This window comes from Pipistrellus kuhlii, unplaced genomic scaffold (genome assembly GCF_014108245.1).
Source record: "Pipistrellus kuhlii isolate mPipKuh1 unplaced genomic scaffold, mPipKuh1.p scaffold_m20_p_21, whole genome shotgun sequence".
Lineage (NCBI taxonomy): Eukaryota > Metazoa > Chordata > Mammalia > Chiroptera > Vespertilionidae > Pipistrellus > Pipistrellus kuhlii.
Genome location: NW_023425520.1, coordinates 3,227,501 through 3,251,087, shown reverse-complemented (window position 1 = coordinate 3,251,087; position 23,587 = coordinate 3,227,501). Strand labels below are relative to the sequence as shown.

At 55.4% G+C, this 23,587-nt stretch overlaps 1 protein-coding gene across 2 annotated transcripts in view; it reads left to right on the top strand.

Moving 5' to 3' along the window:
- The window catches only part of GFRA2 (GDNF family receptor alpha 2), an 83,222-nt gene that overhangs the window by 23,642 nt on the left and 35,993 nt on the right, over window positions 1-23,587 (top strand). For both annotated transcript variants that reach the window (XM_045585882.1, XM_036450378.2), the window contains one exon: window positions 9,423-9,777. In XM_045585882.1, coding sequence (XP_045441838.1) covers window positions 9,423-9,777 — 355 coding nt within the window. The remainder of the gene's footprint in view (window positions 1-9,422; window positions 9,778-23,587) is intronic.

Below are 23,587 nucleotides of genomic sequence, written 5' to 3'. Positions count from 1 at the left end.
ATTCCCAGGGCAGGCAGGGGAGGGGGTTGGTGAGGTCAGTAGTGACAGTCCCGTCACTACTGACGGAGCAGTTAGATGGTGGACTAGTGGCAGGAACCCCAGGGAGGAAAAAACTACACAGAGATGGCGGCGGGGAGAAAGCTCGCCATGAGGTGCCCCGTGGCCACTTCTTTTAAACTCAGTATGCTAAATGACCAGCCACCAAGGTTACCAAGTTTATTGATTTACCAAAATTGGTTATTTTAGAAGCTTCTAGAAATTTATGTTGAATGGTGTTCATGGGCTTCTGAAGGTATTTGCAAGTGGTTTTCATCGCTAAATTTTAAGGTATAATTGAGGTTTTGGAGTCATAATTGATGTAGACGTCTAGAGGCAAGAAAATATATATTCATTATCAGTAAACAAAATTAGTTTATGATTGGTGCCTCCAGTGCTAACGTCCATTCACGCAAATAAAAAAGAGGGATGAGCCCTAGCCGGTTGGGCCTGTGGATTGAAGGGTCCTGGGTTCGATTCTTGGTTGCAGACTTGACCCCTGGCCCTGGTCGGGTGCCTGAGGGAGACAACCCATCGATGTGTCTCTCTTGTATCGATGTTTCTCTCTCTCTGTCTCTCCCTTCCCTTCCACACTCTATAAAAGTCAGTGGAAAAATATCCCTGGGTGAGGATTAACAACAACAAAAAAATGTGGATGAAGGATTTAGCATCACATCAATAGGAAATGCCTCATTTTGGTTTTAAATACAACAAAATTAAAGATGATATACCATTGTGGGGATTGCTGTGCAAATGCTTAAAATCCTAAATATTAAAAAAACTAATCACCCAAACTATATTTAAAAAGACAGAGAGCCCTCCAAAGTGGGTGAAGGAGTCCATTCAAATGTGAAAGGATGAAATTTTAATCGGTAAAAACCCAAATAAGACGAATATGCTTTTTGAAGAGTTAGAGAAAGAATGCTGACAAGTGGTTAACACTTGACAAAATGTAAAATGGTATTAAAAGGTAATTGATTCCCCCCTCCCTCCCCCAATTGATTTTCAATGAATTTGCCATTCATCAGATTGACCTTTGGTGGCTTGGCCTGCTTCCAAGATGCCCTGGAGGGTGGGGGTGGCTGGGACTGTGTGGGGTTGCAGGGGAGGGGAACGTTTGAGGGGAAGTCCAGGATATAAGGGAGCCTGGACTACACCCTGGTCCAGCAGAGATCCCCGGGCCTGGAGTGAGGACAGAGGCCGGGCAGGCCAGGCGTGGAGGGGCTGGCTGGCTGCCGCCTGGGGAAACTGCAGCACCACTTTTTGCCCCGGCTCCTGGCCATCCAACGTGAGAAAGACCCCCCTCCCTGCTCCCTTAGGCTTCCTGGGTGAGCAGAGGGAGCTCAGAAGGCCGCCTCTTGCTCACCTTGCTCACCTGTGGGGGGACTGGGACTTCTACCTTTCGGGGTGTGGTATGGGGGCGCTGGAGCAACAGGCACACGGGGCTGCCTCTGCTAGCAGGGCCACGAGAAAACCAAGAGATGGAGGGGAGGTCTTTTGGCCAGGACACTCGCTCTTAAAGAGCATTTGAGGCCCGCGTGAGGCTGGACACCGCGTGGGCATTTTCACCTACGTTTCTCAGTGTCGTTGTCAGCGTGGTCCTGAGGGACGGCCGGGCAGGTGTTGTATCCCTGTGATGTAGACAAGGAAAGCAAGCTCAGAGGTTGCACACCTGTGCATGCGCGCTTTGCTGGTGGTGGCCCGCCTGCCAGGCCACTGCAAGGCCAGAGTGCCTGCTCCTGACCACAGGCCCGGCCTGGAGCAGGCAGAGGGGTGCCTGTGAGGCAGGGAGGGGCCCCGGGGCAGGGGAGGGTGTCCAGCATAACTTGATTGTACTGCCAGCAGCACTAGAATGGGAGCGGAGGCAGTTCTCTTTGCTTCTCCAGTGGGTGCTGAGGAGGTAAATGCATCCTGAGGGAGGGCTGGGCATGGGTGGGCGCCGGGCCCTCGCTCTTCCTCCCGCCTTCTGCCTTCCCTGCACCCTATTAGTGTCTGCTCACTCTGTACCTCGTTGTTGAATGCTCATCCTTATGACCCTCATGATCTAGACAGAATTGACGGTCCTCCCTCCTTTTTGAAGCTCTTGCCTTGGCTTTCATGACCCTGGGGTCTCCCGATTTTCAGTAGCTCATGCTCCACGCCTTCTCCTTCCCACCAAGTGGTGGCCCCTGGAGCTCTGTCCTGCCTCTCCCTCCCCTCATTTAGTTCTGTAGCTTTAAATGGCTTCTAGTCAGTGAGGCTCGGCTGATGTCAGTAGCTCAGATGCCTACTGAACGCCAGACTCTGTCCCTCTGCCTTTTCAGCATCTTCACTGGAACAGCGAACAGGTGTCTCAAACTTAAGTTGACACAGGAATATCCATTTAGTCTGCCCTCCTTCTCCCCAAACCTTCCTGTTTCACAAGACGATTCCATCATTCTGGTGCCCAGGCCACACCCTTGAGTTTTCTCTCTCTTCTCATTCAGCAGCTAACCTACCCATTTGGCTTTATCTCTAAATACAGGGTTGGGCAAAAGTAGGTTTGAAGCTGTTCGTATGGAAAATAATACAGTAATTCCACATAGTAAAAGGTTAATATGCAAATAGACCAAATGGCTGAATGACTGGTCGCTATGATGCGTACTGACCACCAGGGGAAGACATTCAATGCAGGAGCTGTCCCCTGGTAGTCAGTGCACTCCCACAGGGGAATCACTGCTCAGCCAGAAGCCCTGAGCGGGGCTCACTGCTGGCGAGTGCAGTGGCTGTGGTGGGAGCCTCTCCCGTCCCCACGGCAGCACTAAGGATGTCTGGCCTAAGCTGTCAGTCGGACATCCCCTGAGGACTCTGGGACTGCGAGAAGGCTCAGGCCAGGCTGAAGGACAACCGCCCCCCTTGCCTGCATAAATTTCGTGTCCAGGCCTCTAGTTAATAAATAAGGACAAGACAAGAATAAACTCTGTGTCTTGCATACTCATAGCTGTAAATGTATGTTTGCCCCCCAGTGCATGCAGAATGGGCTCATTTTTGCCCTTGCTGCAGCCACTACTCCTCCAAGTACCACCATCTTCCTCCAGCTATTGCAGCAGTCCTTAGCTGGCTTTCTCTTCAGTCCGGACCCCTCGTGTGTCCTCAGTCTCCCATGTGTTCGCAAGCAGACACCCCTCCTTGAAACCCTCCAGGAATTCTGCATCTCAGAGTAACATCTGACGTTCCTGCCCCACCCTGCAGTTCCCACGTGATCTGCCCTGACTGTCCCTCCTCTTCCCTTTGCTTCATTCAGGAAGCTCCAGCCGCTTTTCCTTTCCTTCTGCCTGTGAACATGCCAAGTCCTGGCTGTCTCAGGACCTTTGCACGTGCTCTTCGTGTTGCTTTGGATTTTCCTTCTTAGGACAGGCCCTCCCTCATCCTGCCAGTCACTGTTTTCTGAATTCCCTTACTGTATTTTCTTCACCGTCTGTATCACACTTTAGATTGCCTTATTAATTTGTTGTTTCGCTTCCAGCTTCTTCTCATGGGAATGAAAATTCCTGGTTCCGTTGTTGTAGCTTGCAGCTGGATTTCTAGGGCATGTAGTTAGTACATGAAATCTGCTGACTGACAGCTGTTTGACTGGCTGCTAACTGACAGCAATTTGGGTGCCATGTACGGAGGCGGGTGTGGTGTGAGTTCTGCCTGTATGTGTATGCTGCTGTGTGGATATTGGCTGTTTTGGCAGTTCTCTGCTAGCAAGGTCATGAGAAAACCAAGTCAGTTCCGTGTGTGTGTGTGTGTGTGTGTGTGTGTGTGTGTGTGTAGGGAAGGTGGGTAGGCAGGTAGGCAGGGGAGTCACAAATTGTAGGAGACCATGTAGTTTGAGGAGAGGACCTGAGACCCAGGGAGGATCAGGCCTGTCAGGGTTTCACAAGCTGCGAGAGGCAGAGACGGGAGGTGGGCCCAGGTCTCTGGCTCCCACTTCTGTGGAAGAACTGCTGAGCATGGCCCTGGACCCAGGGTTGCAGCTGGACACGGGGTGAGGGGCAGGGGACCAGGCTGGCAGGTGTCGGGAAGGGGAGTTGACACACCCGCCCCACTGGCTCTGTAGTGTCTCCGATACCATTCCTGCTCTTGTTGTGGCTGGAAAGTCTACCTTGATCCCCTTCTAGGTCACCCCCAGGGGCAGGCTCTGGTGACCACACAGACCGCCTTCTTCAGAGGGTGACTTGGTAAGCTGTGTGCGGGGCGGGGTGTGCATGTTTAGGGAACTTGGCCTCTCCTCTAAGTCATTACTTCTCCAGCGTTGGAGGGGCACCCCAGAACTGGGGGGAGCCTGGGAAATCCAGGGTCCTGGGCTCCAGCCATGGAGCTCTCGACACAGTGAGCTAGTTAGGGGGGTGGTTTGGGGGGAGTGGGGTTCTGTGCATCTGTGTGTAAGAGGCAGGTCTAGCACATCACAATGCACCACCATTTAAGAGCCTTTACTGTACATTAGTCAGTTCCCTTCGAGTGCATGTGCACCGTGAAAATATTGTACATATGTGTGTTTTAAAAAAATATATATATTTTATTGATTTTTTACAGAGAGGAAGGGAGAGGGATAGAGAGCTAGAAACATCGATGAGAGAGAAACATCGATCAGCTGCCTCCTGCACACCCCTTTACTGGGATGTGCCCGCAACCAAGGTATATGCCCTTAATCGGAATCGAACCTGGGACCCTTGAGTCCGCAGGCCGATGCTCTATCCACTGAGCCAGACCGGTTTCGGCCATATGTGTGTTTGAATGCATTGGGACACATATTAGAAAATTCAGAACTTACGTAGATCTTATCACTTAGGACAAATCTAGGTGGGTGTAGAAACATTTAAAAACATTTAAAAAATGAATAGGCGATGCCGGGAGGACCAGAGCTTGCTGTGTATCCAAGGAAAACCTTGGATATTCAGTTTGAAGTTCTAGGGCAGCACTCAGGACGGAAGCAGGGAGGTGGGCGAAGCTTGCTGGGGGGAGGCAGCACTTCTGTTGGTGGTTGTCTGTCTCCTCCCCTCCCTGCCCCCCACCCTGCACTCACCCAGGGAGAGAAATGGAGGGGATGAAGAAGCCAGAATGAGTCCCCAGAGGGCTGCAGCTGGTGAGTTTTGGAAAGTGCCAGGTGTGGTTAAGCCCCGCCTCACTCTCTTGGGGCAGCTGTCACCATTCACTCCCTGGCTGGGCCTGCCCATCTGGCCGCTGTCAGCGGGCCTGGAAAACCCTGGAAAACCCGTGTGGGGAGCAGTGGGAAGGAGCCCTGAGGGTGGGTCTGTCTAGGCGTGGGAAGAGTTTAGCTCCAAGTCCCGGCAACTCTCTGTGTGGTCTCACCTCTCTGTGCAGGGACAGGGTGGGGTATTGGGGAGTGTGTGTGTGTGTGTGTGTGTGTGTGTGTGTGTGTGGTGGGGGGCTGGCAGGGCTGCTTTTTGGACATTCTAGTTTAGGGGCTGGGTGAGGCTGGTGTCTGGAGTCCAGCCCCTTCTGCTTGCTCCCCCGTGGCGCCTCTCAAAGAGGAAAACAAGCCTTCTGGACTCGAGGGGCACCTCCATGCTGATGGAGGCAGTGGTGGGCTGGGAGGCTGTTGGTTGCCCTGGCACGTGCCTCCTCACAAGGACGGCGGAGCCAAGGCCAGCCCCCGGACTCTCCATGTGAGCGGTGGGCCCGTCCTCAGGCCCGCTACCCCCCCTGGACCCACTCCGGGAGGATCAGAAGCGACATCTTCCTGGTAACTAGGCAATTACGGTTACTATTGCCACATTTTTTTGTTTCTTGTATTCTATTTTTTTTTTTCTAGGAAATTTACCAAGTTTTGGCCCAGGGGGTTACATCTGCCAGCCCATAGCAAAAGCTGACACTATTCAAGCTCCAAATGGAAGCCACGAGGCTATAATTACCCCGGCATTAGCTCAGCAGCACGCTGAGAGGAGCGCAACGGAGCACCTGGGGGACCTGCAAGTGGCAGAGGCCCTAAATTAGCGGCTGTGCTGCGTGTGGTTGACGCCTTGCCCCTCTCTGGAGCCTCCTTCTGCCCTCCCGCTCCTCTGCCAGCGTCCCAACAGGTGCCCTGAACGGGAAAGAACCACCTGGCAGGTCAGGGTGACCCTTCCTGAGAGGCCAGCCCTCCAGAATGGCCTTTGTATAGACAGGCGCCCTTGGTCCTTGCCTGGCGGGGAAGGGGGAGGGAAGCAAAATGGCTTGGCAGCAGCTCAGGGAACTGCCAGCGGGGCCCCTTGCCCCACTGTGACTGGAAAGCCATTGCTCAGCCTCCAGAGTCCTCTCTGCTGGGTCCCTCCTTCAGTCTCCGCCTCCAGGCACTGAGTGCTGTCAGCTCCCTCTGCCTGGGTCCCTTTCTTCTCCCTTTTCTCCCTCTGACTCATCCCGAAGGTTTCAGCAGGGTTGCTGCTGCTTCTCTGACCCTGGTCTGGGCAGGACGCTTTCCTCTCTGACGTCCTCTGTACACGGCCTGTTCCTCTGTCTCCATCTGTGTCTCTGGAGAAATGCCAGCACATAGTAGGCCCTCAATAAGGACTTGTTCATCGAATGAGTAGGAAAACAAACCTTGATACCCTTCCAGCCTTCATTATCCTTTTGTTTTTACAAGAAGAGAGGGAGTTTGCTCTGTCTGCTTTTGTAGGGCTGCTGGTGGTGAGGCAGGGGGTGGGGGTGACGGCTCATCTTTAATGATTGACCCTGACTTTCTCTTCTGGGCCGGGCTCCACATTGATACTTGATCACACGTGGTCATGTATGAGCCACTGTTCCCCACCCTCTGCCCACTGGTCTTCCTTAACAGCGTTAACCAACACTCTTCGAACACTCATTATGAACTAGATACTCTTCTAAGTACATTTAGTTTTTCACTCACCAAATGCTTATTTAGCACCCATCATGCACTGGGAGATAAGGATACGGCACCGAGAGCACAACTGACAAAGCCCCTGCCTTCATGGAGCTTATATTTGATACAAACAAACAAATGAGTAAGTCCACACACACTAAGGTGGGCGGTGAAGAGAGCTGTGGGGAAAACAGATCAGAGTTGATAAAGGGAGTGACTTGTTATTACCATCAGGAACCACTCACAGATAAAGTAACGTTTGAGCTGAGACCTTCTGGAAGTGAGAAATGGTCATGGGATGGGGGAGAGCTTTCCAGGTAGAGGAAGCAGCGCGTGCAAAGGCCCCAAGGTCAAGGAAAACCAAGGAGACCAGTGGGCTGGAATGGGTGGAGGAACTGAGCAGGGGAAAGAGTAGGAGATAAGATCATAGAGCACTGCTGGCTAATAGAAGTAAAGGGTGGGGCAAAAGTAGGTTTACAGTTGTGAGCACACAAAATACGGAGCTTATTCTTATACTGAGCAAAGGGGGGTGCAGGCCACAGTGATGAGCAGCAGGGCCAGGAGCGGACAGAGGCTCAGCTCTGACTCCTAGGCCTTCACCCCTGCGCCCGCCTCTTAGTTTCCGGCTGGACCGGTGAGCTCTCCAGAATGGTTGCCCCTCTTACTCTTCTGACCCAGCACAGCACCGGGAAGGAGCGGGCCATGCAGAGGTGGGACGTGCTATCTCCACTGAGAGGGATGGGAACCCTAGGACCCCTGCTGGCAGTTCTCAGGATCCTGGGCGGGCCATGGGTGGGGAGGCGTGCTGTCCAGTGCCTCACTCACATCCTTCCCACTGCCTTGCAGGGCCTCGAACGAGGGGTGGTGCTCAGTAATTATGAGGAAGCATTTGTTGGGTGAAGAATGAATGAAAAGATGTATCCCAACCTAAGACTTAAGCTGCTGCTTCTCTCTGCATTCCATGGTGGGATCTGGGCTCCTCTGGTTTGCTGCCAGCATGCTGGATGACCTTGGCAAGCCCTCTCTCCACGCAGGGCCTCCGTTTCCTTACCTGTGAATGGAGAAGTAGGGTTAGATGGTCGCCCATCCGCTCTCACCAGAGCATCTGAGAGGCATGTGCAGGCCAGATCCTTGCCTCCCGCACCGTCTGTCGTCCGGACAGACAGGCACTCTGCAGGTGGGAGCAGCTGGCAGCGGAGGGCTGCATGGTTCCTGTGCTGTGTTCCCCGTGGAACAGCTGAGACTTGTGGGGAGGGACCTGGCAACTCCTGGGAATCCTGCTTTGTGCCCACGGGCAGTGGCACGAAACTCAAAGCATCATGGCCCTGATGCTCATGTGCTCAGCCCCGCAGAGTCGGGGGCTCACATTCAGCCTGCACCTCGCACCGCCAGGCTCCCCTCAGAGCTTTCTTGTTAGTGGGTCTCGGCACTAACCATCTGGGGTGGCACCCCCACCTCCATCTGCCCCACCCTGCCCAGCCCCTCCCCACTGTGGGGCACTGGAACTATGAGGCCAGCTCCAGAGGGCATGGTGGTGGGTGAGGGGTGGCCGTGGTGCTGTTTGGGCCTTGGCTGCTGTGAGAATGTGCCCCCTAAATGCCAGCAGGGTCCCTGCCAGAAGCTTGCTCACATGTGCTGCCACTGGCCTCAGGGCCTGGCCTGTCTGGGCTTAGCTTCCGCCCAGCGGTGTGGTCCTGAGCCAGCCACTCCCCCATTTCCCACACGTGGGAACAGAGCGGCGCACGAACACCGGGTGCTCGCCTTTTCTGCTTGTGAGGAGTCTTAAATATGATATGGAGTAACAGCCCTCATCATAGTACGTGTGTACTCACCATACATGTGTACTCACCATACATGTGTACTCACCATACGTGTGTGCTCACCGTATGTGTGCACTCACCATACACGTGTGTACCCACCACACGTGTGTACTCACCATACATGTGTACTCACCATACGGGTGTGCTCACCGCATGTGTGTACTCACCGTACACATGTGTACTCACCACACGTGTGTACTCACCATACATGTGTACTCACCATACGAGTGTACTCACCATATGTGTGTGCTCACTGTATGTGTACTCACCATACACATGTGTGCCCACCATACGTGTGTACTCACCATACGTGTGTGCTCACCGTATGTGTGTACTCTGTGCCTGGCGCTGCCTGAGCACTGCATGGACTGCCCATTCTTGTTTAACCCTCACTACAACCGAAGGGAGACCATTTCAAGATGAGGAAGCTGAGGCAGAGTGTAGCAGGCGTCTTCAAACTACGGCCCGCGGGCCACATGCGGCCCGCAGAGGAGTCTGATCCGGCCCGCCAGGTTTTTTGGGCAGTGAGCGCAGCCGAGGTGTTACAGTAGGAATTAGTAGTTCATATAGTCCGGCCCTCCAGCTCTCTGAGGGACCGTGATCTGGCCCCCACTTTAAAAAGTTTGAGGACCCCTGGACTGTAGAGGATACTGAGAGGCGTCCTCAGAGAGCAGGCTGCGGGTGGGGAGATGGGGATGCCCCAGGCCTGTGCAGGCTTCTGACCTCTCTCCTCTCCTGTCCAGGGACCGGGGCGGACCCGGCCGTCAGCGTCAAGAGCAACCACTGCCTGGATGCCGCCAAGGCCTGCAACCTGAACGAGAACTGCAAGAAGCTGCGCTCCTCCTACATCTCCATCTGCAACCGCGAGATCTCGCCCTCCGAGCGCTGCAACCGCCGCAAGTGCCACAAGGCCCTGCGCCAATTCTTCGACCGCGTGCCCAGCGAGTACACCTACCGCATGCTCTTCTGCTCCTGCCAGGACCAGGCGTGTGCCGAGCGCCGCCGGCAGACCATCCTGCCCAGCTGCTCCTACGAGGACAAGGAGAAGCCCAACTGCCTGGACCTACGCAGCGTGTGCCGGACCGACCACCTGTGCCGGTAAGAATGCCGGCCGCCCTGCAGGGCGTCACGGGCCGGAGCCCCCCTTCCCAGCATTCCCTGGGTCTGCTGGGTTATGATCCTGGGCCCAGTGTGCAGAATAAACTGCCATCCTCCCTCCCTCCCTCCCTTTTCCTTCCACTCCCCCCCCGCTCCCCATATCATTCCTTCCCCTCCCTTTCTCTCCCCTCCCTTCCATCTCTCCCTCCCTTTCTCCCTCCTTCCCTCAGCACAGGTCTTTTGTTTGCCTCCTCTGTGCCCAGCCTCATGTTAAGCCCCGTGAGGAAACCAAGGAGCTGTTAGTTTCAGTGTTTCCCAAAGTGTGGTACGCATACCCCCAGGGGTACGGGAAGAGTTTGGTGGGGATATGCACTGCAGTGTGCTTACCTGCGCCTAATTCTACGTTCTCATGAGTACGAGGGGTACTCAGCGTTACGAAAATTATAGAAGGGGTACACATATGTCAAAAGTTTGGGAAACACTGGTTTAAATCATAGGCCTCTAGCGCCAGGAATGCAGTCCCACCTCTCTCCGAAACCCCCCAATATCCCCACGCGGCCGTGTGGCCGTCAGGGAGGGGCTCTCGGGGGCACATAGCCAGGTTCTTCCCGTCAAGAGCCGAGCCCATCTGGGGTCCCAGAGTTCCGGGTCTGAATCCGGGCTTTTCGACTTCCTGCCTGCTGCCGGAGCGAGGTTTTTAAACGTCCTGCGTCTCCATCCCGTTACCTGTAAAACGGGAATAAAAGTACCGGTGTCCCAGGGCTACTGTGATTCCATAATGGGTGTCCAAAGCTGAGCACAGAGCCTGGCCACTCGCATATGTTTGAAAAGCGCAGCCTAATTATGAGGAGGGTGTTGCTGCTGCTACGGTGGGTTGGAGGTTGCCTCTTTACTCTTCTCTTGCTTTTCTGGTTTGTTGCTAAGCCGGTATCGGGCCCCTCTCGCATCCAGTGCAGGCTCTAGCAGGGGTCTTCAAACTACGGCCCGCGGGCCACATGCGGCCCGCAGAGGTGTCTGATCTGGCCCGCCAGGTTTTTTGGGCAGTGAGCGCAACCGAGGTGTTACAGTAGGAATTAGTAGTTCATATAGTCCGGCCCTCCAGCTCTCTGAGGGACCGTGATCTGGCCCCCACTTTAAAAAGTTTGAGGACTCCTGCTTCTAAGGCCTAGGCGTGCACAGGGGAGGGAGGGTCATCCCCCTCGGGGGTCCAGAGAGGGGCAGGGCTTGAGCTGAACCTTGGAAAACGGGAGGGAGAAGGCCAGGGGGTAACTCGGCTAGAAAACCATATACAAAGGCTGGAGGGCAGGAGGGACCCGGGCAGGTGGCGGACACGTACACAGTATGGGTCACGCGGTGAGGAGGCCAGAGGCGGGCAGGCCGAGCGAGGCTGCTGGAGAAGCAGGGCTCACAACGGTGCAGAAAGTGAGCGCCTGCCATCTACCAGACACCGTCCATCCTGTGGCTCGTCTCTCTTAATCCCTGCAACAAGGCTGCACCTGAGGTGGCTCTGTTACCGTCTCTGTGCGCCCAACGAGGGCCCAGAGAGAGAAAGCGACCTGCCCGAGGTCACACAGCACAGGGATGTCAGGGCCGGGATCTGGTCGAGCTGCTTGCGACCCGGTATAGCACGCCGGCCTGGGCTAAGGAAGCGGCTGTGGTGATGGAGGGGGCGTGTCGTTTCAGAGATGATTGGTGAGTAGACTTGACGGGACTGGGTGACTGGCCCAAGTTCCCTGCAGGCAAAGTCGTTTCTGTTTGGTGACCCCTCGGAGCCTGGCGTGTGGTGAGCAGGCCACAGACGTCACTGGGATGGGTACACGGCTGGTGGCTCGCAGTGTTTCCTGGGTGAATAACTAACGGGCGATGGGGCCATTCGGCACGTGTGGGTGTTGGATGTGCAGTGTTGGAGGTGCCCCGACCCATGGGCTTGGCTCTCAGTGTGGGGGCCGGAGGGGAGAGGGGGGTTGGGACGTGCTGGGTGCCTCGCTGGTGAGGAAAGCCCCGGCAGAGAGTGAGATGGGGTGGGAAGGCTGGTAGAGTCCACGAGGGAGTGGAGGCAGGAGGTGCCTGCGATGTAGGCATCCTCAGTGCTTAGATGGTAAGAGAAGCACCCAGTCGTAACGGAGGGACGCAGGAAGAGGAGCCTGTGACAGGGAGGCTGGGGGGGGGGGGGGCAGGACAGCCAGAGGACGGTGAGCCAGGATCCAGAGGAGGAGGGGCTCCTGAGGGAGGGAGGGCGTGGTGTGGTGCCTCACGGAGTGTATGTGGGAGTGAGAGGGCGGGAGAGCATATATGTGTATGAGTGTGAGTATGCGAGGGTGTGCGTGGATGAAAGTTTGCAGGTGTGTGAGTGTATGTGTGTGTGTGTGTGAGTGAGAGGGTGTGAGAGTCTGTATGTGTGTGAATGTGTGTGAGTGTGTGCGTGTGGATATGAGATTGTGCATGTGTGTGTGTGGAAGTCCATTACAGTGGGAGGCCTGGCAGGGAGGCAGAAGCCAGGCAGTGGGTGCAGACCGCCTTGTGAGAAGGGTTAGGCAGGCGGGGTGGGGTGGGGGGGGGGGAAGTAAGAGCGGGGAAGGCGGCGGGGTCTGAGGGGAGTGCTGGGCCCTGTACACACGGAAGGGATGGACTCCTTGTTCTGGAGCAGCTGTTGCTGGAGTTGAGCGGAGAGCTGCTCCCCAGGGCTGGCTGCAGGTCTTGGGAAAGCCCTGCTTTTTGAAACATATACACCTCGTTACAAAAAAATACAATGAATTGGGGCGATTTAAAATCAAACTGTGCATAAACGAGAGGGCGCTTAGAGGGAGAAGCCCAGAGCCGGGAGAGGCGGGAAGCAGTGCCAGGGGAGCGCTGGCTTCCTGGTGGCCAGGAAAGAGCAGAGAATGCACGGACAACTCGACCCCCACACTCTGTGGAAGGAGCACTAATTCCTGCTCGAAGATGCGTCCCCTCCTTGTTCCGATGCTGACGCGGTGCTGTCGTGCCTCCTCACACACAGCGTACACAAACGACAGGATGGGTGAGGAACTGAGGCCCAGCCCAGCGATCCAGGTGGTGCCTCTGGGCCCAGGGACCCACCTGGTGGGCCAGGTGCTCCCGGGCACCAGGGGGCTGCGGCCAGGCTCACCCCGATGTCACCATGGAGTTCTGAGCGGAGGGACAACAGGAACACCAGCACCCCCTTTATTTCCGGTGCTTCAGGGAGGGACAGTATGTGCGTATCTGAGGTGTCTGTGGCCCCGAGGGGGCGAGCAAGCTGGGAGCAGGCCGGCTTTGGTGGCCTGTGGAACATCTGTGTCGGTTGGAAGAGCCAGAGGCGTTCTTTGTTTGTTCTTCTGGAGGTGGGGGAGCCAGAAACTGGAGAAATAGGGGGTACACTTCACCGTGTAGAAGGAAAAGGTGTTCAGATGGGACTCAGTACTGGGTGGGGTGGTGTGGGAGGGTGGTTTGAAGGAGGGGAGCTGGCTTCCTTCCATGCGCTTGCAGGCCAGCCGGGCTTGCTGCCTCGTGGACCCTGTGTGTCCGTGGAGGAGTCGGAGGTGATGGTGGCTGGAGAGGGGCACCGGAAAAATGCCCGGGAAGGAGGGCGCTTTCTTCCCTCTGGCTTTGGCTTCCACCTGGTGTCTCCCCCCAGGGTGGGCACCACAGGGAGACCTTTGCTGTGAACTGGGGACCCCCAAGCCTTCCTGTCCTGGATGCTTTAAGGACATAGCTGGTCGGTCGGTCGGGGCGGCAGGACTCTGGGCTGACTCTAGGAATGAGGCCCCATGCTCCAGGGCTGCAGTGCCCTGTCCTGCTTGGCCCCCTCACCTCTCTGCTCGGGGAGTGGCCTGGCTTCTTTCTGAGGGACTTGCGGCCCGGGGTTCCTGGGATCAGTGGCTGGAGCCCACCGCAGCTGCACTGTCCGAGAGCAAGTGTGTGATGTCAGTGGTATAGACGCCCTTGCTGACGTAGGAGGATCCCTCACCGCGGAGCATTAGGGTTTGAAGGGGTCTTTGGTTGCACAGGGAGGTCTCCTTGCTCAGGCCCTGGCGTTGCTGGAAGCATCTCTAAACCCCCCCCTTGGACCAGCATCAGACGGGTGAGGGTGGAAGCTTCCTGCTTTAGCCAGGGTCCCGGCTGGTCCTGGAGGGGCAGCCTGGGCCTCTCACTCACCCTTGTCACCCACGAGCCTTCAGTTTGTGGGCTTCCGTCCAGTAGAGGCTTGTCCTTTAACAAGTCGTGATACGGAGTCTGGAGAGCCCAAGGGTCTCTGGGATGAACCCATGGGACTTGGCTGAATTCTCTTGCCCAGCCCCCAAGAATGGGCTATGGCCTCCTTTTTCTGTTTCTACCCTCAGCTGACACACTCACCACAAGGATGGGCATAGAGGTCCAGATTGTGTGTGTGAGAGTGTATGTGTATATATATATGTGTGTGTGTATGTGTGTGAATGTGTGCACACATATGTATATGCCTGTGTGTACGTGTGCACATCTCTGTGTGTATATATGCATGTGTGAGTATACGTGTATGAGTGTGCATGTGTGTATATATGTGTATATATGTGTGAGCATATATGTGTGTATGTGTATACATGTGAGTTTATATGTGGGAATGTGTACACATGCATGTGTGAGTGTGTGTACACGTGTGTGAGTGCACATATGTGTAAATATGCGAGTACATGTGTACACACAAGTGCATGCATGTGGGCATGTATGTGTGTATATGTGTGTATGCATGTGTGAGTGTGCATGTGTATGTGTGTGTGTGTGAGTGCATGTGTGTGTTTGGCTGGGGGCTGTGGGAAAGAGGGTTCTGTTTCTCCCGGGTCTGTGTGGAAGAGGCCTCTGAAATGCCCTGCTCCTCTGGGTCTGCCAAGAGGCTATAAATAGCGGGCTCTGGCCCTGTGCCATGTCCTGGCTGCAGTTTAACCGCAGGGTGCTGAGAGTGTATAAATAGACCCAGCCTGGGCTGCCCTGCTGCCTGCACCCCTTCGCGCAGCAGACACAGTCCTCATCCGAGAGGACTGCTGAGAAGGCAGAGGGCTTGGGGTCCCCTCCCTCAGGGCAATCCGCAGGGAGTGGGGGAGAACCCTTCAGCAAGCCCCCTCTTGCTGAGCTTGGGGCGTGCCTGGTGTCTGTTGGCAGTGTTTGATCTTGGCTTTTTGGGGCTGTCCCTCAGCTGCTTCTGGACTCTGGAACCTGTTGGCTGATGTGGTTAGCAGGTTATCTCTGAATAGCAGCAAACGGTTATTTGCATAGTGGCAGGTGGGCTGTGGGGGTCCCAGGCCGTCCTCCTTTGGAAAGAGAGGGTCTTGCCTGCTGGGATCCAGCCAGTCTTTACTGGGCCAGTGGGTCACCTGTCGCAGGAGGAATGAAGGTCTTGGGGCGTTTGTTCATTTATCGACCATTTATTGATCATTGCTCTGGGCCATTCTTCTGTTGGAATTGGAGAGTGAATGAAGGAGGCGAGGTCCTGGCCCACGGGGCACTCACAGTCCAGCGCCAGAACGCGGTGGTGCTTGCCTCTGCAGTGGGAACAGAGCCACACAGTAACCTGGATGGGAGTGATTCCACTCAGGTTCTCTTGAAATCCCGGTTCTACTCTGCTCCCTACCAGGTCGTCCCTGGGTCACTCTGGTGGCACGGGAGAGCAGCGCCTTCTTAGGAGCCACAGACAGGTGGACCTTGCCCAAGGGTCCTCGCCTTGAGCAGTGCTTGGAGCCCACATCCCCATGTGCCCTCAGACCAGAGCTGTGTCTAGGAGTGCCACAGGATGAGGAAGCCACCATGTCCGCAGAAAATCCCAACCATTGAGGCTGCGGTGGAGCGATGCTCTGCGTGTGGGAGGGGCTGTGGCTCCCAGCCCTGCCTGAGACCCGAGACCGCCATCTCCTCGGGGATCCGTGCTGCCCTTGCTGCTGCCTCCCTCCCCAGGGGCCCTGCACCCCCCCCCCCCCAACTCTGGGCCAAGGGTACTCAAGGGCTCCTCTTAGAACTTCCTGTGGCGAGCTGAGATAGGCTGGAATGTTGACTATTTCTTTACTGAAGGCCCTGGGAAAATAAACACAGAGAAGCTGCCGCCTAGATATTTAGTTTATCAGCTCTGGCTTCGGCGTCTTCCCGCTCTGGCCACGACAGGGATGCCAGCATGGCCAGGCAGAGTGCCCTTAACCTGGCCCATTAGGCTGCTCCCTGGCACCTGGGCTCCACAGAGCCACACCCCACAGAGACGAGGCGCACCTCCTTGTGGAGTTCTGTGCGAGAACCCACTCCACTGGGTGAGTGGCAGGAGGACTGGCCTGTGTGGAGAGATGCCACTCACCAGAATCCACCTCAGGGAGGTTTGCTCAGGCCTGAGGCAGACTGCGCCCCCCTGTGGTTGTCCTGGGTGGTGTTCGCTTGCACAGGGGCGGGCACGCGTGCAGCTCCCCTGATCTGGCTCTGCTCACCGGCTCCTTGATTATTTCTGCTTCCACTCATGGCCACGGGCTCTCTGCTTGCTAGTGTCTCAGTCTGCTTGGCTGTGATAACAAAATACCGTAGACGGGGGGTCCTCAACAACGAACATTTCCTTTTCACAGCCCTGGAGGCTGGAAGCCCCAGGTCGGGGTGCCGGTGGGGCCTTGGTGCCTCGTCACTCGGCCTTTCCTGGTGGGTGCATGCAGGGAGAGAGGTCTGGAGCCTCTTCCTCTGTTTGTAAGGCCACCAGTTCCATCATGGGGGCAGCACTCACCTGTTAAAGGCTCCACCTCCCAGTGCCATCACATGGAGGATTAGGGTTTCAAAATGGGGGACACAACCATTTTCTCTATAGAACCTAGACTTACGCTTCATTCAAAGCCTGTTTTGTCCTGAGCCCTCTCTTAGCCGCACCTCCCACTGATGCGTCCTCAAGCTTGTCTGTGTCCTTTACGTGGCACCAATCATGTGTGTGTGGCTTTCCTTTAATACTTTTCTTCCCAATTAGGTCTCTGATTTCTAATATTCTTTGATGATACTAGAGGCCCCGTGCATGGTGGGGGGAGGGGTCCCTCAGCCTAGCCTATACCCTCTCACAGTCCAGGAGCCCTCAGGGAATGTCAGATTGACAACTTAGGCCCACTTCCTCCCACGGAGGAGTGGGCCAAAGCTGTCATTTGTAGATACTTAGCATTGTCGTGGAGACAGGAAAGGCTCCATTACTGCTATTGGGCTCGCCAGCTGTGAGCCCAGCTTTTGGCTGAACTGACCACCAGGGGGCAGCTCCTGCATTGAGCATCTGCCCCCTGGTGGTCAGTGCATGTCATAGTGACCGGTCATTCCACTGTTGAGCTGAAGCCGACTCTCTGACATCCCCCGAGGGGTCCCAGATTATGAGAGGGCGCAGGCCATGCCGAGAGACCCCACCGGTGCACAGTTGGGACTGGGGAGGGACACAGGAAATTGGCCAGCTGGGGAGGGACCGTGGGAGGACTCAGGGTGTATCTGACCCATCTTATTCAGTCTTCATCAGCTGGACCCCAGCAATAAACTAACCTAGTGGTTGGAGCATCTGCTCTGTGGTGGTCAGTGCATGTTATAGCAAGCAGTTGAGTGGCCTTAGCATATCATTAGCATATTACGCTTGGTTGGTTGAATGGCTGACCAGATGACTGGACACTTAGCTTATTAAGCTTTTATGATATAGGATTACTACCATGTTAACTGGTTTAACCAATATTTATTGTGTGTCAGTCACTGTGCTAGACACCAGCTATTTCCTGGAGAACACAGTAGAGACCCCCTTGGAGCTGCTAGTCTTATGGAGGAGACAGACAACGATCAGTGGAGAGACAAGTAGATCATGGACATCTTCAAAATGAGCAGGATGTAGAAATAGACATGAATGGGGGAAGGAGGAGAGGCCTACTTAGAAAAGGGTGGGTCAGGGAAATTTTACCTGAGGAGATGACATTTAAACTGAGACCTGAAGGATGAGGAGCCAGAAATGAGATAGATGGGGAAGAAGTAGCATTTTCCCGCGGGGGAAGAGCATGCACAGAAGTTTGCAGGAGGGAGTTTTTGGGGAAAGGACATGAGGCCGTTGTGACTAGAGCAGAGGGGACTTGGGAGAGGGGTGCAGAAGGTCGGGGCCAGGCAGGGCTGGGTCACACAGGGCCTTGCAGGCCACAGCAAGGAGTTTGGATTTACTCTAAGTATAGTTAGAAAGAAGCTTCTGAAGCCAACTAGTGACATTACTAAAATTGTCGTATAAAAAAGATGACTCTGGCTACAGTGCGGAGAATTAAGGGAGGAGGCAAGAATGGCCTCAAAGAGATAGGGCGGGGGAAGTTATTTTTGTATCACTAAGTCAGAGATGATGGCGGCTCAGTCCGGGGGGTAGCCATGTGCAGAGAGATAAGTGGGTAAATTTGAGATACTTTGGAGATGGAAATGATATAGCCTGATGCGGAAGCGAGGGAGATGGAGGAACTCAAGGATAAATCACATCCTCTGGCTTGAGCAACCCAGGGGTGATGCTGCCATTTGCTGAGATGGGGAAGGCTTGGTGGGGAAGGTGAATTAGGAGTCCACGTTAGGCTGTTCCTTTTGAGATCTTTTCGAGACCTTCCTATCTGGAGCTGGATTGGAGTTATGCATTCTGAGGGTCATTGGCATGTTCATGGTATTGAAGGCTCGGGGAATGGTAGGGTCTCCTAGGGAGAGGCTGGCGTGAGAGGGTGCCCTGAGAATGTGCTGCCCCCCCCCCCCAATCCCTGCACCAAGTGCCTGATAAGTGTTTGGTGGTGTCATTATGGTGCCTTGGGGATCAAAAAGAGATTTTTGAAAAGAGGAATGGAAGCTATGTTGCTCCTGAGAGATCCAGAAAGAGGAGGGTAACCATTGGATCCGGGTGTAGGGTGAGCCTTGGTGGCCTCCTCCACAGCAGTCTCAATGAAGTTGTGATTACAGGGACCTGCTCAGACCTGCTCATGAATGTCTGTGAGTGGGTCAGAGCTTTCTAGAAAGGTCCTCTGGGAAGGTGGTTTTCAGTGTGAAGTGGCTCACCTGTCCCTTCAGTGAGGAAAAGGCTTGGTTCTGGGAAGTGTGGGGTGGGGGTAAGTGTGGGGGCCACTGTGGCCACTCCCAGGTGCTCCCTCTGCAGGTCCTCAGGCCATACCCTTGGACCTGGTCAGTCTGTGATCCTGAGGCCCTAGTCCTGGGAGCTGTCCATGGTGTGGGCCAGATGTGCTGATGGTCTTCAATCCCGACCCTTACACGGCAGTGTGCTTAGGACCCCAAACATGCCCGCCTTCTTGTCCCTGGGCTCTCAGGAGCCTTCGTATAGTTGCCACTGACTCAGCTACTCCAGCCACAGCCAGAGTAGTCTTTGAACTATGGGAAGACACCTTCTCTGTCCAGATCCCCCTCCACAGTCCCTTCTCTAGATACCCCTCCACAGTCCCTGCTCCAGACCTCCCTCCACAGCTGGGTGAGTTGGGCAGGTTCTTTCACCTGCTGGAGCTTCTATGCACCTTCTCAAAACAAGGCCAGGAGCCTGGCCCTCATTTGCAGGACCATCATGGTGCTCCCTTTCCAGGTGCTCGGCACCCAGGGTGCTGAGGTGAACCGCAGGCCTGCCCTGGGCAGCCACAGGCTCCTATTGGCCAGGAGGTGGAGGTCAGCCCCAGAGGCTGGCGGGGCCCGGGCAGGAGGCCCGGAGGAGATGTCTGGGCTCAGTTTGGGAAGGAGTGGGCCTGAACTAGGAGATGGCCCTTTTGGTCCTCACAGAGGGAATGTGTGTGTCAGAAGAGGGGCCCGTGGGAGGCAGGGGAAGCAGCTCCTAGAACCCTTGTACAGTTTGCCGAGGGCTTTGGTTTTCTCAGGAAGATCCTAGGATTGTGGAGGGGGATTTGGAGCCGGGACTGTGGAGGGGGATCTGGAGCCGGGACTGTGGAGGGGGATCTGGAGCTGGGGTTGGGAAGGGGGGATCTGGAGCTGGGGCTGGGAAGGGGGGATCTGGAGCAGGGACTGTGGAGAGGGATCTGGAGCTGGGGCTAGGGAGAAGGATCTGGAGCCGGGATTGTGGAGGGGGATCGGGTGCTGGGGCTGGGGAGAGGGATCTAGAGCCAGGACTGTGGACTGTGGAGGGGGATCTGGAGCTGGGGCTGGGGAGAGGGGTCTGGAGCTGGGATTGTGGAGGGGGATCTGGAGCCAGGACTGTAGAGGGGGATCTGGAGCTGGGGCTGGGGAGGGGGGTCTGGAGCTGGGACTGTGGAGGGGGATCTGGAGCCGGGACTGTGGAGGGGGATCTGGAGCCGGGGCTGTGGAGGGGGATCTGGAGCAGGGACTGTGGAGGGGGATCTGAAGCCGGGGCTGGGGAGAGAGATCTAGAGCCGGGACTGTGGACTGTGGAGGGGGATCTGGAGCCGGACTGTGGATTGTGGAGGGGGGATCTGGAGCTGGGGCTGGGGAGGGGGATCTGGAGCCAGGACGTATTTTAAGCGAGAGTCTGACTCGATCCAGTGGGTGTTTTAGAAAGATCCCTTTGGCTACTGTGTGCACAGAGGAGAGCTAGGGTGGAATTGGGGAGTCCTGTTGGGGACCCAATGTGATTGGGCCCGGGCAGGGCTGAGTGAGGAGAGCCCTGATCCCAGGCACCTCGCAGAGGTCTGATCCTGGGGACTTACTGGGTGTGTTTATGAAGGAGAGGAGGAGTCCCAGTGATGTCAGGTCTCTGGCCTGGCAGCTGTGGGGCTCGTGAAGTCTTACGTGAGAGAAGGGCGCAGGGAGAGGAGGTCTGACATAGAGGGAAGAAGATGGGCTTTCAAACCTGTTGTTTGAACAGCTCTGGAAACGTGCGAGCGGAAATGTCAGAGAAGTATTTGTGTATGCGAGGTTTCAGGGGAGAGGCCGGGGCTTGAGATGGAGATTATAGGATTAGGTGAAATAATGCAGGGAAAGCAGCGAGCATCGGGCCGGCACACAGCACATGGTAAACATTGCTTCCTTCAAAGCACTTATCAGCTCATTTGGGGAGACAAGGCCTCACCAGTGTGGAAACATTATATACGAAGAGGATGCGCTCCGTAATGAAGTATTGTAAGGGTTAAAGCACTTGCTGTGGGCATTCAGGGAAGGGAGTGATACCAGGCTGCAGGAGCCACAGAGGGAGCCAGGGAGCCAGGGGCGGAAGGAGGATAGGGCACTTTAGGGCAGAGCCTTCCAGGAAAAAGGACAGGATGGGGAGCAGGACTGGCATGGCCTGTCCCAGTAGGGAGGGATGTCCTGCTTAAAGCAGAAGGTACCAGGGAGGGAGAGGGAGGGAAGAGGGTGCAGGGAGGAAAAGAGGGGCTGGAATTTTCAGATGTCCTGGGGAGACACTGAGCAGATACGGTCTCCCCCTGCTCCCGGCCTCCCAGCAGGCTCCGGCTATTCCCAACTTGTTTAATAAGAGGGAGAAGTAGAGTCAGGTGGAAAGGAGTTATACTAAACCCTCACAGTGCTCCCACCCTAATGCTGCCTCTGCCAGTCACTGACCCTGATCCTCCTGAGACTGGAATGAGTTGCGTGGTTAGGGAGTGAGTTCCCATCCTCAGAACCGGCGGTAGAGGCTGGATTCCTTGGCAGCCTCCGGGGAGTGCCAGGTGAGTGACCTTCTCAGGCCCCTTTGAGCAGGGGTATTGTGGGTCTCCTGTCACAGGGGCATGTGAAGGGGATGAATTAACGATCTAGGAGGTGTCCTTCCCCCTCCTTTCCCCTCCTCTCCCCTCCTTGACATCCACTCTCCAATGCCTTCTTTTTCTCTTTTCCCTCTTTTCCTAGTTGTCAAAATGAAATTCACGTAATCGGTTATAAAAACTGTATGTCACTGTAAAACAAAAAACTAACTCAGGCCAGGCCGGACAGTGGACTCAGAACATAGAAATCACCCGCAGTCCTAACCCCTGAAATAAGCCAGGTTCACGTTTTTTGGAGAATGCGTGCATGCTCCCAGACTTTCTCAATATGTATGCACAGGTCTCAACATGCTCGTTGTAAGTGATTTTTCTCTCTAAGTATATTGTTGGCATATTAGTCGTCGTTAACATCTCCATATGTACAGGTTTATTGTGTGTGTTTTTTATCCTATTCCTTGGATATGTGTTTTATTAAAAAATTGGGGGAGAGAGAGAGAGAGAGAGAGAGAGAGAGAGACAGATAGACAGACAGACAGACAGACACATTGATGTGGAAGAGAAACATTTGATCAGTTGCCTCCAGTGCACGCTCTGACCAGGGATCTAGCCTGCAACCCGGGCATGTGTCCTGACTGGGAATCAAACTGGGACCTTTTGGTGCACGGGGTGAAGCTCAACCAACTGAGCCACACTGGCCAGGGCCGGTTTACTGGTTTTTAACAGCGTCCCTGTAGGTAACACGCACAGCTTGTCTTCATAATGTTCATTCACCCTTATCATGCGAGAAACTCCTGTCTGGACCGGAGCCTGGCCACTGGTGGGGATAGCACCTGCTAGGCCCTCGAGGGAAAGGGACAATCAGGCAACAAGACCTTCAGGGAGCTTTTGGCTCCGGCCTCTGGGCTTCCGTGAGGTGAAGAGGGGGCTGGGCTGGGCAGGGCTGGGCCATGTCTTCCGCGTGGGTGGAGTGTTTCTGGGTAGTTTCCGCTTGCGGGCGTGGACTGCTCTTTGCTGGTCATTAGAGGTTGTGGTGTGTTTCCTCTGGTGGCTTAGAGCACAGGCGGAGGGCTGCAGTGGGGCCAGCGAATTTTAGAATGGGATATAGGAGGTCTCCTTAGCAGCCACCCAAAGTCAAGGAAGATGATGCCCAGGTGGGACATGTCAGGAATCGGTGTGTGTTGGCATCATTCAAATCTAAGCTGGCCAGTGACACCGAGAGGGGCCCACGGCACATTGGAGAGAGTTGGGAGTGGCACACACTCTCTGTGTGTGGTTTTTCTTAGTGTTCTGTTTCTCTGGGGGAGTTTTAAGTAAGCCAAGCAAGGATCACTGCCTGCTGCTTGCTGATCCTCCTCTAGTTCCAGCAGGGACCAGTAGAAATCCCTACAAAATCAATTCGTAGCTCCCAAGTGGTAACCAGGAGCTCGGAAAGCTTGGGGGCTGCGGCCTAGGGTTAATGAGCTGCTCGCGGAGGGGGTGAGAGCTGTGCTTGGAGGACAGGTGGGCTCTTATCACTGAATGTAGGTTGGCAAGAGAAAGCCGGACAGGTCCGGGGGCCTCCGAGAATCCAGCATGGTGCCCGTGTGAGGCCTGAAGGTGGGGAAGGGGCAGCCTTTGGGGTCCATCCCCCTTAGCCTGAACCCCCCACCTTCCCTGCAGTGTCTGCAGGGGAGCCCCTGGTGTGACGAGCCCTCGGATTCTATGTCTCTGGTTGCTCAGCCTTGGGATGGGGGAGAGAGGTGCTGTCTAGGGCGGTGGCTGTGGGCGGAGAAAGACATTCTTGTGCCTTAATCATGTGTCTGGGAGAGCCCCAAGGATTTCACGTTGAAATGGAGCTGGAGGAGATTTCAAAGCTCTTCCTAACGGCATTTTATTTTATAGATGAAGACACGGAGGCCAGAGACCTAAGCTGTCTGCCCAGAGTCACACAGCTAGAGCGTGGCAGGCCCCGGGCAGAAGGCCAGGCCGTGGCACACCTGGCCACGTCCTGTTTGGAGAGGCAGCCTGGCATGGCAGAGGTCGAACTGGTCAGGGAGTTGAAACTGGGGTCCCAGCCCTGGCCAGTGTGGCTCGGTTGGCTGGGTGTCATCCCATGCACCAGGTGGTTGCCAGTTTGATTCCCGGTCAAGGGCACCTGCCCTGGTTGCAGGCTCAATCCCTGTAAGAGGTGTGCAGAAGGCAGC